The sequence below is a fragment of the Panicum virgatum genome, chromosome 8N (assembly GCF_016808335.1).
Source record: "Panicum virgatum strain AP13 chromosome 8N, P.virgatum_v5, whole genome shotgun sequence".
Classification (NCBI taxonomy): Eukaryota; Viridiplantae; Streptophyta; class Magnoliopsida; order Poales; family Poaceae; genus Panicum; species Panicum virgatum.
Window position 1 is genome coordinate 43,037,795 of NC_053152.1, and position 15,311 is coordinate 43,053,105.

At 45.1% G+C, this 15,311-nt stretch overlaps 1 protein-coding gene across 1 annotated transcript; it reads right to left on the minus strand.

The window, feature by feature from the left end:
• Positions 1 to 6,733: 6,733 nt before the first annotated feature.
• LOC120685314 (cysteine-rich receptor-like protein kinase 10) lies at positions 6,734 to 10,910 on the minus strand. Its single transcript, XM_039967156.1, has 7 exons — positions 9,796 to 10,910; positions 8,982 to 9,125; positions 8,569 to 8,699; positions 8,270 to 8,480; positions 7,915 to 8,152; positions 7,650 to 7,800; positions 6,734 to 7,383 (listed from the first exon to the last, which is right to left on the minus strand). Exons 1-7 carry the CDS (start codon positions 10,697 to 10,699, stop codon positions 7,036 to 7,038), a joined length of 2,127 nt encoding a protein of 708 aa, XP_039823090.1. The 5' UTR covers positions 10,700 to 10,910; the 3' UTR covers positions 6,734 to 7,035.
• Between the last annotated feature and the right edge of the window lie 4,401 nt (positions 10,911 to 15,311).

Genomic DNA, 15,311 nt, shown 5'->3' on the forward strand with positions numbered 1-15,311 from the left:
GATTTTTTTTTTTTTGAATGAGGCCCTAATCTCCTCATGTCCTTCGGGCTTGAAGATTCAAATTTCCGTGTGTCCCTTCCCTGGTTCCCGAGCATTTTTCTTTTTCACCATTTTCGGATGAATTTTAGGTGATTTTCGTTCATCGTGTTTCGACGCAAATCCCGTGAAATTTGTTGGAGACTTCTGTTGCTAGGGTCCTTGTGAGCAACTTTGGTGTGATTCCCCCTCAAATCTCTCACGAATTTGGCCTGAATTTGAAGTTTTCCCAAATCGCATTCTTGGAAGGGGCGCTCGGTTTTTCTCTACATTCGCAGCGAGTACTTGATCTTTTCACAATCTTTTTCTTGAATCTGCTAGATCTTATAGCTTCACATCTACGGTCAAATTCATTCGAATTCATGGAATATTGCGCAAGTAATTTGAAGTTGAAGCGTACCCTCCCTCCTTTTTCTAGTTTCGGTTAGTGTGTAGGACCACCGGCGGCAGCCCAGCTATAGATGTCCAAACGTGCAACCCGGCCCAACACTGCACTAGAACTATTTGGCACTGACACTATTCGGCACTACACTACTCGACACTAACTCTTAGTCGTGCCGTGCCGTGCGGCACTGCGTGCTGGCCACTCGGCCCAGACACTACACTATAGGCACTTAACCGTGTCGTGTCGTGCCGCCGGCAAGGTTAGCACGCCGTGCTAGTGCCGGCCCAGGCACTACCACCACAAAAAGGCTCAAAACACTCAAAATTTGGGTTTGGAGACGGATTCGAGGAGACAGGAGATGGGAGAGGAGGATGGGACTAGTAGGGGAAGAAGTCCTGCGATAGTGCCGGGCCTGGCCGACGATGGAGGCGCAATGCAGCTTCACCGCCGGACTGCAGCTCCGATCTAGATCTGACAGCCGAGAACAAGAAGAGAAGGGGAGTCGAGCAGAAGGACGATGGTGTAGCACAGGAGCAAGACTAAATGGCTCAGGACAACGTCCATCGGCGGCCGGCGGCGCAGATCGGTGGCCGAAGCGGGAGAGGCGAGCGAGAGGCGAGAGGTGAGCGTGAGAGGCGTCGTTCGTGGCATATATACGCCGGTCACTGTAACGGGTCTTAAGTGGGCTCCCGGTCTAGTAAACCTATAAGGCTAACGACTAGTAGATCAGGTCTAACGGCTAATATCAAATAGGTACCGTGCCAGGTCCGTGCCGGCCCATTATCCGTGTCGTGCCCGTGACAGCACTGCGTGCTAGGGTTACGGCCCATGCACTACACTATGTCCGTGTCGTGCTTGCACTGACACTAAACCCACCGTGTCGTTCTGTGTTCGTGTCGTGTTTTCTAGTGCTGTTTTTCATGCCGCCCATCTGACCCGCCTCATTTGGACATCTATAAGCCCAGCACTAGCGCACGTGGCGCACGCTCAGCTTGCTGCAGCACATGCATGCCAGCGCGGCCCAGGCAGGGGCGCGGAATCGGCCCAGGAAAAACAGGCCTGGGGCGGCTCTTGCAGCCTAGGATGCGGCCCAGGGGGCTCTCAAGGAGCAGCCCAGGCGGGGCAGACAAGGTGCGGCCCACAGCTGGCTCGCAGTCCAGGCGCGGGGATGGCACAGGCCGGGGGCGGGGCAGCTGGCCCAATTCGCGCCACAAGCCCAGGAGGGGCTAGGCGACGTGGGGCAGGTGGCCCAGTCCGCGCCACAGGCCCAGAAGGATCAGAGCATGCGCGGCCCAGCGCGCGGACGCAGCCCAAGCTGAGGAGACTGCCCAGCAAGCGGCTCAACCTGCACCGGAGAGAGATTGATGGTCCGGATTAATTCCTGCCCATTAGTTTTTATTAATTAGTTCTTGTGTCGTTAGTCCTTGATAATCCTTGCTTGCTTTATTAGCTAGTTTTAGTTAGGTTTTTATTCTTGCTAATTTTAGTTAATTTTGTATGCTTAGTTAAGGTGCTTTAAAGGTAGTTTTGCCTCTTTCAGTGCAAGTTTTCCTCGGCCGTGCTTTCCGCGTTGCGTTGCCTTTGTGTTAAGGATTCTAATCATTCCTAGAATGACCGTGTGACCAGTTATCTCGTGTCATTGAGCAGTGATTTGGAATCGCCTTTTCGGAGAATTTTTGAAAGACTCCTATTTACCCCGCTCTCGTCGCCCGTTTGGTCCCACATTGGGGCATTCAAACCAACTGCCTGCAAAAAGATAGCAAACGAGGAGCAGAGATAAGAAAAGGAAATATTCGGTTCTTCAGTTTTGTTTTAGGTTACCCAATCGGACTAAAATCAATTTTCAAAGACAAAATAAAGATTTTTTTTTTCTGGTCCCTTCAATGCACTACATGGCTCGCTCTGAAACTGATATGCCAGAGACGTGACTACAAGTAACACATGAGTTTTCGAGCTACTTTTGTATACTAATTTTCTGAGAACATTTTTCATAATCCTTTATAGAAAGCAAATATTAGTGCATTACAAAAGAAGCTGGAAACACCAGATCGGCATGAGGCACCAACTAAACTTAGACAGAACACCACTGACATTCTGAACAGTAAAAGCATCTTACATACTAGAGCAACCAAAACAGAACATTTGGAGAATATCCATCATCAGAAAGAACAAAACGAAACTACTTTCATCAAGACCTTGCCTCTTCGGTTCAGGTTCAGGACGTAACTTCAAATAAACATCTAGTTTACCTTTTTTTATCTATTCGAGTGGAAATATAAAAGTTTAGGATCATATGTTCAACACTGAATACTGATATCCTGATTAAACATATTCTGTTCTATTTCTCATAAATAAGATCATAGGCCAAACTTGTACTTTTGTACCATTATACATATGCCTTTTGCCCAAGTATGATGAAGCTTTGCGTTCTTGGAGCTGAACAGTACTGGAAACCACCCTAACCTAGCTTAAAACCAAAACCATACCCCTAATTAAATTATCAAACTTACTACAATTCTAAACAATATCTCAAGCAAATGTTGTATTAGCTTATTCACATATAACCCAACATTCTAGGATGACTTGCTTCTGAGCCTAAAGCTATTTAGGTGTTTCTTTCGTAAGTGAAGCTCAACATGATATGGCCCCGCACAACACTTGAGCTAGAATATAAACACATTAATTTGTGGGGATGTTTTTTTGCTTTATCTTCAATTCATATTAAAGAAGATCAAACACGAAGGAAAGAGTTGCACAGTCAATTTATAGCATGCTAAATTGGACTTTCCTCCATGATTGGGTTCACTATGTCATTTAATTATTGATAACAATTAGTCATGCAAGAATAAAAGCGAGAACATGTGCCTATTTTCAAGAAGACCATAACTTTAAGGTCCTATTGCTTGGGAAAAAGATAGACACCATGTTTGGGACCAATGGTTATACCTCCATTGGCAGAAGTATAGAGGCAGAGCCAGCAGAGGCAGATAGGATGGGCTCCCAGCTGCTGCTTGCCTTCTTCAACCTTCAGCTATGCTTCCCATGGCGCGAAAAATGGAGGGGGCATGTTGGGGGGGGGGGGGGGGGGGGGCTCCACTACTGCATGCAGGGCAGGAGGGCTCCACATTAAATCCTAGGTTGCTTAAGAGCAAGTATTATAAAAGACTGAAAGTTGGCTGAGATCCTATATGGAAGAGAGAGAAAATAGGAGAGAGAAGGGAGCAGCCGACTAGCGAAGTGCTCGCTTGAGCGGGCGGAGATGTTGTGCAGCGCATGCTATTGGTCAGTGCTTTCTGCTCTGCATTAAGTAAATGTAAGGTCCACCACCAGAATGCATCCTTGCAGCCGGCAGTAGGCGTATGCCATTAGCCTTGCTCTAATCAGGAAGGGACTTGAGACTAGCCATTTCGGTAAAGTGCAAAAAAGGACAAAGTAATCAAAGATGGTGCGCAAGGCGCGAAGTGAGGCTTGAATCCGGAAGATCCCGACCATTGGATCTATGCAGAGCGCGAAATGAACCGTTCTAATTGTGGCCAACTAAAAGAGGGAAACACTAAAAATACATCTTGAAAACAGTGCGCTGCATGCATGATTTTATAGATCTGTACTTCCATGTAACATCAAGATTATTTTGTGTTATTAACTGCATATATATATATATATATACATTAGCACAGCTGCACTTTGCAATAACCCAGTCCCCTCAAGATTCCTAGCTGTTTGACTGTTTCCCCAAACAGGAGTGGCTACCTCCAATATATATGCGCCATAGCCAGGCCAAGGTAGTATTTCTCTGACACTTCGTGTTGTAACACTGCGATTTCAGCTAACAGTTTAGACAGACCAGACGAGAGAGCCTGAGAGGCAGTAGGTTGTAGTTTCCATCAGCTACCCTGATGTTGTTGGGGAAAAAAACAGCTACTCTGATCTAAAGCTCGAATCAGTGATCAGCTCACCAGAAAATCTCCGTTCCACAAGAATCAAGATAAGAAAACGCCGAGGTCGAACAAGTTGGAAACAGATCGTAACCTAGATAGAGATTACGGGATGATAGAACCCACAAACCAAATCGGAACATGGGGCTGATGAGTGAAAGTCATCCGTCCGTACCGTCAGCATGCGGAGGGAGAGGAGGACGCGACCGATTCCGACCCCCCATCGGGATTGAGAAGAGGAGGAGGACGACCCAGCCGGTCCCCAACTCGACGATTCACCGAAGCTCCCGAGTGGCCACAAGGCAGGCCAAGAACTGGCTCCTGATGCGGCTAGGAATCCATCGCCGCCGCGAGATCGGGTCGGTGGCCCGCCGCCTGTGCCCGTGACGGTGCCTTCTCCGGGAGTGTATCCGCACAGCCGAGAGCGGAAAGGGGAAGCAGACAGCTGCGAGTGCGCGAGGCATGAGGAAGGAGAGAGAGATAGACGACGACGGCAAGTGATGAAACCGCCGCTGGAGCTAGTCTGAAACGTGCGCCGCTGGAGCAAGCAAAAGGTTCTTTTGGGGCCAGGCCCGTTGAGGCCCATGATATACTTGGGCAAGGAATATCTAGTAGTAGGCCTTTTCTTAATTCTTTAAGAGGCTTTGCACTAATTCTCATGAGACGGGTTAGAAACAAGATTCTAGAAATTCCTATAAAATTAGAAATTTCCTGTCACCAATCCAATAGGTTCTAATTATCACAATCATTGAATTTATTTATTTTTAGAAAAATTATCCAACTCTGCAATATATTATTAAAATAGTCTGCAGTAACTCTCTCCATCTATATCAAAATTAACCACCTCTACCATTATGAAAACCGGTATAAAGTGACCCTGATATTCATATGATTCCAACATATTCCATTATGAAAAAAATAACTTGAAATACAATCTAAATTTGCGCTTTCGTTATCACAACCGTAAGAGAAGCAACTACTGTGGTATAATGTGCCTTCGTATGGCCGTTAGACAGATGAAGAATAAGTAACTCACTTAGGGATACTACCTGTAGTGTGATAGTCTATTTAATTCTATGGATACTAGTAAGGTGGAGGATTAGGATGGCTCTTACTTCCTCTAACAAGCGACAATGTCACTGGTTTCTGTTGAGGTGGTGGAGAGAGGAATTGCACTTGCTGCTAGCGCAGTTTGCCGGGTACAATGTGACTTGAGAGAGAGGGTACAGAGATCGAGAAATGCTTGAATAACTTCTGTCCGGCAATTTCGCCACGGCTGTTGGAGGCGGTGTTATGCTTAAAGATTTGAACGGTGAAGAAGTGGTAGCCCCTGAATATTATGCTTCCACGATCCGTCTTTTGCAGGAACTATTTATCATAGCCGAGATAGCAGCCTCCGTTGGGGTCCACTAACATCGCATAAAAACTACTCCCTCCTTCCACTTTTCTAAGGCGCACACATATTTCAAAATTCAAACTTTGCTATCTTTGATCAATAATTTAATTATTAATTTTTTATTTTTATAATGTAAACTTTATATGATTGGATTTGTAATCAAATATATTTTACCATGATTATAATTTTATAAGCACAAGTGATATAACATATATGATAAATAAATGGTCAAAGTATTATTTGGAAGACTGTATCATGTTATACTATGCCTTATAAAAGTGGAAGGAGGGAGTATAAGATGATGATCTGGTGACATAATTTTCCACTGCTAAGAACATTAAAAGATGGCTTTACGGAATGATAGGGGACACATTAATTAGTCGATCACAAACTTATTTACTGCTTACTGTCTATGTTATCATGAACCTTTATTTTCCTTGTTGAAAATAAAGGGTACTAAGAGCATCTCCAAGAGACTCTTTATATCTTTCCTAGTTTACAGGAATAGAGATTTTGATGAAAAAATACCCTTCAACAGCCTCTTCAATTGGATATCTAAATATAGACATCCTCTATTCCGGATTTCTCGCTAGCCAAAAATGAAGAGCGAGAATGACTCTCTAGACTACATACAAGATATAGAAAAGTTGTTGGAAAGTATAAGGATATAAAAAACGATTTTTATTCAAATGACTCTCTAAATAATGATTTAGACAGTAGATTTTAGAAAAACTCTCCAAGATGCTCTAAGAATGCACGCATTAAGAAAAAGGTGCATTATTGCAACTGGACATGATAGAGTAGTACACACAGATATTAGGGCCCCCTGCTGGTTGCTCTCGCTCACAGTCACGTCTGATGCTGAGGTGACTAAACTTATTAGTTATCTCATCGCACTCCTAGCAAGGCAAGTGTGATGCAACTCTGCGAACCCCACTCACATTATTTATTTCACACGTAGAAGCTTGCAGCATACCGATGTTTCATCAAATTTATTTGGTAAGATGTATGATGATCTTACTTTTTTTTTTCAGTTTTATACGATGAAGTTTACAGCAACACCACCATGACTTCTTTTATTTCAATACAATGCCCGGAGAGGAGTAAATAGTGACCACACAACATTCTAATGAAATACAAGCATGTATCTAGTAGGCTAAATCCTAGTCGTCGTACACACATTTATACACCCTTGCCTTCTTTAGATACAAATAAGATGCTTGACTTTTTTCCTTACAAAAACCACGTACATTTATGCTTGTTTTGGTCAACTATTTCCAACCTTACCTTGGTTCAGGATCTGTAACCGATAGCTCATTCGGTGATACTACCGTCGACTTTGCTGTAGACTTATTAACAAATCCTGGGTATGATTGGGATGAGTACATGCCTGAATCAACGTTGCCACTCATTTCTACGTAGAATGCTGGTCTGGATGGAGGTTGGGAGGGGACCGTTCCGCTATCGAGCATGATGCTGATAGCTGATATAGTTGGCCTATCCACAGGGTCTTCCTGGACACAGGATAGTCCAATATGAATGCACCTCAAAATCTCGTCCCAAGATGAATCACTCCTAAAATAAGGGTCAACCATGTCCGTGATCGATCTTGTTGTCCAGTGTTCCCATACCTGAATAAATATAGTGAATGAATGGTGTTTTAGTAACAGTGATATTGAACTTAATTAGCTTCGACGGTTGAGTAACATTGCTGTGATTAGATTTGTGTTTTCCACATTTTATAATATATATAGCTTCCGAGCATTAGATTTTTGTAGTATTCACATCATAACGATGAACGATATGAAAGTTACATGAATATAATGTCGGAAACACTACCTACTATTTAATGGAAGGAGTACCATTCGTAGATTATGAACAGCATGTAAGTACTCACAAGACTTGGTAGATCAACAGATTGGTCAGAATTGTAGGAGTCACTGTTTCTCCTTCCCGTGATGATCTCCAAAATCAACACACCGAAGCTATATATGTCTGACTTAATGGAATACTGCCCACGCAGAGCATATTCTGGTGCCATGTATCCACTGAAAGACATTTCACAAATGTATAACATGCATTAGAAGTTTCATGGAGGAATCAATAATAATGTATCCACTGAACAACAGTCCACAGTATTAATTTGCAGCAACCAAACTTACTATGTACCAACAACTCTTCTAGTGGTATCTTGCGATTGATCCTCTCCAAATAGCCTTGCCAAGCCAAAGTCTGAAATCTTAGGGTTCATTGCAGTATCTAACAGAATATTGCTTGCTTTTAGATCGCGGTGAACTATCTTCAGCTGAGAATCTTCATGCAGATATTGCAATCCCCGGGTAATTCCATTTATTATTGTAAACCTCTTGCCCCAATCAAGCTCTTTCCGCTTCTCTGAGTCTGTGGCACCAATGAGTTCAGAGCATATTTCAGAATCATGATATCTCAGTAGACACCATGATGCTCGAAATTAAATACAATAAGAATAGTGTTATAGTTTTTCGTTTGAATATTTACCGAAAAGAAAGGTGTCCAAACTTGTGTTAGGCATGTATTCATACACAAGAAGCTTCTCTTCCTCTTCCAAACAAACTCCAACAAGCCTCACGAGATTTTTGTGCTGGAGCTTGGCAATTAAAACTAGCTCATTTCTTAGTTCCCCTATTCCCTGTCGAGAATTCTGAGATAGCCTTTTCACCGCTATTTCTTGACCGTTAGGAAGGGATCCCTATATATCCAGGTTAATTAACACATCTGTAAATAACTGAACGAAACTACAGATATGTAGGATATAGGTAACACGGTAATGCCCCTACCTTGTAAACTGCACCAAATCCTCCTTCACCGAGCTTTTTATCTTCAGCGAAGTTATTGGTAGCCAAACGTAATGTTGGTAGATCAATAACAAGTGACTCAATACATTCAATGTCCTCCATATGAGATGTAACTGTGTTAAAAAAGATAAGCCTTTCAATAATTTTTTAAATATATATATAAGTAGTGAACGTTTTTCTAGATCAAGGTTTCCTTTTTCACTTCGTTGAAACAACCATGAATATAATGTCCACCACTGTAGGTTGCATAAAAAGAAAAGTAAATGGTGGCTGCGAACTAATTATAACTCCCAAGCACGTAAGATTCTCCTTAATCTAATTCAGTGCATCTGGCGCCACCACTAGTGGCTTCCAAAAAAATCAATTAGTAATTTCAGATATTTGGAGGAACTTACATGATAGCGACCTTTTACTTTTACTTTTTGTTCTCCTCCTGCAGAAAACGCACATCGCCAAGCTTGCAGCTATAGCCACCACTATAGGTAGCACGATTGCAAGAATTTTACCAGTATCATTACTCTTCTTGCTTCCGATTCTCCCTTCATATTAGACATAAAAAAATATGTTAATAAAATATAGAAGCATTTACTTGTACACATATTATGATGAAACTAATATAATACTAACTACTAGTTCCTCAACCCATGCTCCGTCCTATGGGTTAGTAATTTAATTAAGTGACAAATATTTATAAATTCGTAGATAAATGTAAATCCCATAACTAATCAGAATTTCCTTCTCTCTCTCTCTCTCCATGTGTGTGTGTGTGTCCGCGCGTGTTATCCATCTATGTATTCTTATTCTGGCATGATACTTATATAGATATTTCCTCATCTTTAATTTGTTTAATTATGTGGATATACTTTATTAGTTACCAATTACTTTATATGCTTCTCTATATATACCCATTATTCATAGTTTTTCTCCTTTTGCATGGTAACTCTATATGTTATTGACATTTGTTTAGTCGAGAATATCAAATTCACTAGATGGTTATTGGAAGGCAACTATTTTTTTTTTAACATAATGGCAGGCCCTCTGCCTTTCAATTAACAGAAGGCAACTATTTTTCTGAAGGATGAGTAAGCAATCTAACACTTTTGAAAAGGAAGATATAATATTAAAACAGTCAGATGGCAAGTGACAATAATAAGATAGATTATTTTCGCCGCGAAAAAAAGAATAATATATATAACCCAAGAAACGGACCAGCATGGGTGCCTGGCAGCTGAAGCATGGTGGAACCGTTGTAGAAACGGTACACCTCATAGCGCACGATGCACCGCAGCCCGGCAATCCTGGCACCCTTGGTGTTCGGGATGAACACCCGTGGCATCTCGGCAATTGCCGCATCAAGGCACCCGCGGCACTGCCCGGGCGTCAAGTCAGAGGTGCACGACGCCATGCCGTAGATGTTGGGGTAGGTCGCGTCGTCGAAGCCAATGGTTCCGGTCAGGAACTTCTCCGAGTTCGTGGTCGCCATGTGCTCGGCCATGGCGTTGAGGAGCTCGTAGGCGGTCGCGTTGAACCGGTCGGCGCCGTCGGAGGTGATGTTCTGGCCGTTGTAGAGCTGCACCTCCTGATCGTCCGAGTTGGTGGTGGAGGCGAGGAAGTCCCGGCCGGAGAAGCCGACGAAGCACGTGTCGTAGAACACGGCGGCGCCCTTGTTGAAGGGGCACAGCTTCTGCGCGGCCGCGAAGCTGGCGTTGATGCAGTCATGGCAGGCGGCGGCGCTCTGGTCGCCGCTGCATTGCCCGAGGGCGTACACGATGTCCGGCGCCGTCCCGATCACAGCCTTGGCGAAGAGGGTGGGGGACGTGGAGACGTTGCCTGGCAGGGCGGCGGCGACCAGGCGGAGGTTGCCGCCGTAGGTGCTGTTGGCCGTGTAGTTCCCCGTGATGGTGCTGTTGCACGCCTCCCACGGTATACCAGCCACAAGCAGCGTGAGGGTCAGCAGCAGACCTGCAGGAACCACTAGGGCCACGGCATGGCCTTGGATGCACATGGTTTGAAGCCACCAACTGATGAGACGATGAAGCTCTGGAAGAGGATGAGGTTGGAATTGAATTGGTAGCAGTGAGGAACGAAGCGAGCTAGCTAGGGATATGAGCATGCACTACGGTCGGGAGCCAGGGGATGCATTGAGCCATTGACTTGACTTGTTAGCTTCCCTTTCATGGGAGACTTTGCCTCGTCTTCCTTCTGTTTAGTGTGAAAGGGGCGGATTGAACTGGAGTGCAGGGCAGGGAATCAACCGGCATTACGAATATGCACATCTACTAGGGGCCAACGCAGTGGGCTCCATGAATGGGAGAGTCATGACCGAGTCGATGTGCTTGTGTGGTGGGCATATACCATATAGTCGCACGTCATGGGCCACCATCGACTTCTCAGATACCGAGAATTATTGAAGCCTCTTAGCGTCCTAGATATTTTATCATTGTACTGCTTTTAAATATGGATAGAGATGGCTGAACCAAGTGAATATGCTCCTCTTAGCGTCCTAGATGTTTTATCATTGTACTACATTTTAAATATTGATAGAGATGGCTGAAGCAAGTGAATATGCTCCATTGCCTGGAACATGGATTTTTCACATACCCCTGCGGTCGCTATAGTTATCCGGGCCATCGGAGCACTACCACATGTGGAGATTCGTGAAACGTAATGGGACTTGGGGAGCACTGAGAGAGGATGGTGATGTCTATGTATTGGGGGCAAAATTAAAAAATCCTTGTCGGCTCTTATCTCTTTCTTCTCTTCTACTTCATCCCTTCCGGCGTTCCCTTCTCTTCTTCCTCCGCCAATCACCGGTTCTCCACAAGCACCCCCGCCAACACCCCATGGCCCACATGCATGCCCCGCAGCCAACTACATCGTCACCGACGCAGCGGCCGCCCGTCGTACCCCCACCGGCCACTTCCACAAACCGCAGCCAGCGAACCATGCCGCTGACCACTACTACAACAAATATTTTCTGAGACGGTCAAAAACCATTAACAGAGGCGGTCAACCCGAACCGCCTCTGAGTAAAGGTCACAGTAAATGGAGTATTTTCTGAGGCGGTTTCCTACCCGCCTCAATTAATCAACTAGAAAAAACAAAAAAAAGGAAAAGCCCGTCGAGCCCATCATGGACCCGTCGAGCCCATCACGGGCCTGCTGAGCCCATCGGCCACCGCCGCCGCCGGGGCCGCCGTGGCGGCCCTCCTGGCGGGATCTGCCGCCATCGCAGCTTCTTCGCGTCCTCCACACGCGCGCCACTAGCCGTCCTCCGCACGCGCCGCTGCTTTGCGCCGCTGGCCCTATGCAGCTGCAGCTACTCCGCGTGCACCGCCAGGCGCCGCTGCTTTGCATCCTCCATGCACGCGCGCTGCTGCTTCGCGTCGGATCCGCACCGCCGCGCCGCCGAATCCGCACTGTCGCCTCGCCTCCGCCCTTCTGCGGCCGCGGATGGAGGGGAGGGAGCCGCGCGTCCGCCGCCGGATCCGGCCCCGCGCAGGAGGGGAGGGAGGGAGGGAGAGAGAAAGAGGGAGAGAGTGAGAGAGTTTGAAAACGGAAGGTGCGCGGAGCGCTTAGGATTTATAGCGCCTTGGTCAAAAGTAAATGGCAGACCGTCCGTCCTTATGGGGCGGACCGTCCACGAGATCGGACGTTCGAACCTTATCGGGCTCGTATGGGCTCAGTCTATTAACCGAGGTGGGCCTTTATAAGGAGTCCGCCTCTGATAATAGGGGTATTAACCGAGGCGGTCATTTTAATGGTGACCGCCTCAGTTATTGTATTTTGATAGGCGATTTTTTTAACTGCCTTGGTTAATAAGAGATGACCGCCTCGGTTAATGCCTGCCATTAACCGAGGCGGTTAGATTTCCTGCTGCCTCTAAGGGGTTTTCAAAACTCCTCTGTTAATGCTTTTTTTGTAGTAGTGGTCCACACCACCCTTATTTCTGTTGTTGTTGTTTTTACCGTCAATCTAGGGATACCCCGAGGTAGTAGATTGTAGGAAGGGTGTTGCCGAGATCAAGAACTTGAAGGTGCAAGAAAAAAAGGTTTAGATAGGTTCGGGACGCATATTACATAATACCATGCGTCCTGTTTTGTGGTTTGTATTGCCTAAGGTTGAAGATGATTTGGAGGGGGCTCCTACCCGCCCTTTTATAGTCTGAGGTGATAGAGTCACAAGGAAATCTAGCCTGATACGAACTTATTAGTTATCCTACCAAACACTATTCAGGTAGTTTTCTTATGTTCCAACTAGTCCTAATGACGTCAGGGTGTGAGATATACTCCATCCCTTGTTCGGTACAGACCTATACCATGTAAGCTATACCATGGTTCTGGGTCTGACAGCCACCATCCCACCCTCTGATTGCTCGCCTCCGCCTCCTACCCTGCCCACCGGTTCTCCTCCACCACCCAGCAGACGACGCCCTCGTCATCCTGCCACTGCCGCCCACAACCCACCTCCTCTGCCGGGGTGCCCGCCACCTATGTCCATCTATCTCTTTAAGGTCATCGGCCATGGATACCTCCCCAACAGCCCCAAACCCAGACCCCTATCCTTAATCTCACATCATCCCCATCTCCGACGTGTGGTGGCGAGGAGGAGCTAGGGTGAGCGCCAGGAGGACTAAGGAGCAAGGCTACGGCCGGGGTGATAGTGACGATGAGTTGAAGCTTCTGCACCGGCTGAGTGAGAGGTGAGGAGGGAGGAGGAGGAGGAGCGCGGTGAGGGCGAGCTGGAGCTTCTCCGCATCTGGTCTGCGGTGGTGGCAAGCATGGGAGGAAAAATAAAGCGAGTAGCATAGGGGAAGGAGAGTGTGGACTCTGGAACGGATAAGGCTCCCGAGTACTTCTTTGATTCCCATGACACCCCTATCAAAAACTGGTCAGAGAAGCATTAGGACACAGCCGGAAAAACAAGTCTGGGCCCACACATTCAACGGCTGCCCATGATAGCCCCGGTGGTCGCAAGGGCATGTGGAACAATATTTTTGCCATTACCTGGGTCTTGATTGTTTTAGCTCACAAATGATTACGAATAGCATCCTGCAAATTGGTATAATCAGTATTCTTTTTGTGTGGGCAGTGGGGTGATCATGTGGGATTTTGTAAGTAGGATAGCTTCACAACTCTTTTTAAATTCTTGGTTTTCTTATTTCGCATCCGTAAATATGGATAACTAGCACCGGCGATGGTACCTCATCCTAGAAAGTCATGACCGAGACATGGTGTATAGTAGCGCACATCGTGGTCCTTCAATATTTATGAGAGGATTGAAAATAATTGTTGTTATCATACTGAATATAGACCAAGATGGTCAGAGGTAAATGTTTTTTTCCTACTCCCTCCGCTCGGAAATGTTTGATTTTCCAAAATGGTCGAAAATGTTTGATGTTTTAACATATTCTCGTTGTTCCAGAATCTATGAGTTTTTAGCCTCTTCTTGTTTGAATATAGGTTTTGTAACAATTCTTGTATTACCCCAGTTTTTATCACTTAGTAGTAATTGAGTACTTTACCCACCTCTATTAGTTACGTTTACATGGAATTACACCATGCCGTTTAGTATGAAAGGGGCTAATTTGACTGAAGTGCAGGGCAGGGAATCAACCAGCATCACAATTATGCACATCTACTAGGGGCCTACACAGTGGGCTCCATGAATGGGAGAGTCATGACCAAGTCGATGCACTTGTGCGTATAGTCACATGTGGCCATCGACTTTTGAGATACCGAGAATTATTGAAACCTCTTAGCGTCCTAGATATTTTATCATTGTACTACATTTTAAATATTGATAGAGTTTGTATGCTGAAGCAAGTAAATCTGCTCCAATGCATGTCTAGGTCTTGATTGTTTTACCTCACAGATAATTATAAATAATGGCATCTTGCAAATTGGTATAATCAGTATTATTTTTGTGTGGGGTTATGGGGAGTGGGGTGGGGGGTCATGTGAATTTTGTAAATAGGATCACTTCGCAACTCTTTTCAATATCCTACTTTTTTAATTATTTTGCATCCGTAAATATGGATAACAAAGCATCGGCGATTGTACTTCATCCTAAAAAGTTATGACTGAGACATGGTGTAAAGCAGCGCACATCATGGCCCTTCAATATTTATGAGGGGATTGAAAATTATTGTTGCCATCATACTGAATATAGACTAAGATGGTCAAGATAGATATTTTTTCCTATTCCCTCCGTTCGGAAATGTTTGATTTTTCAAAATGGTCAGAAATGTTTGGTGTTTTAACCTATTCTCGTTGTTCTAGAATCTATGACTTTTTAGCTGCCTCTTCTGGTTGTTTGAATATAGATTTCATAATCATTCCTGTATTACCCATGTCTTCATCACTTAGTAGTAATTGAGTGCTTTACCCACCTCTATTAATTACGCCTTCATGGAAATTACACCTATTGTTTTTGCATCCCCGAGCTGAGTCTGTAGTTCTTTCACCTGTCACCTATGTGCATGGATTCATGGACTTGCAAGGAAATCGACAGTGTATTCAAAGCTAGTACTCTTAATAGATATGGCACGTATTTTGTAATGCAGAACTAGAGGTTCATCAAGTTGGTGATGGAGCTGGAGGGGCTAAGGAATCTGCTGGCAAAGCAATATAATGAACATATGGGCTGCACATATACATGGACACGGCTTATTAGGAGGCCACGCAGTGGGGTCCATGAAGCTAAAAGTCTTGAGCTAGTCAATGC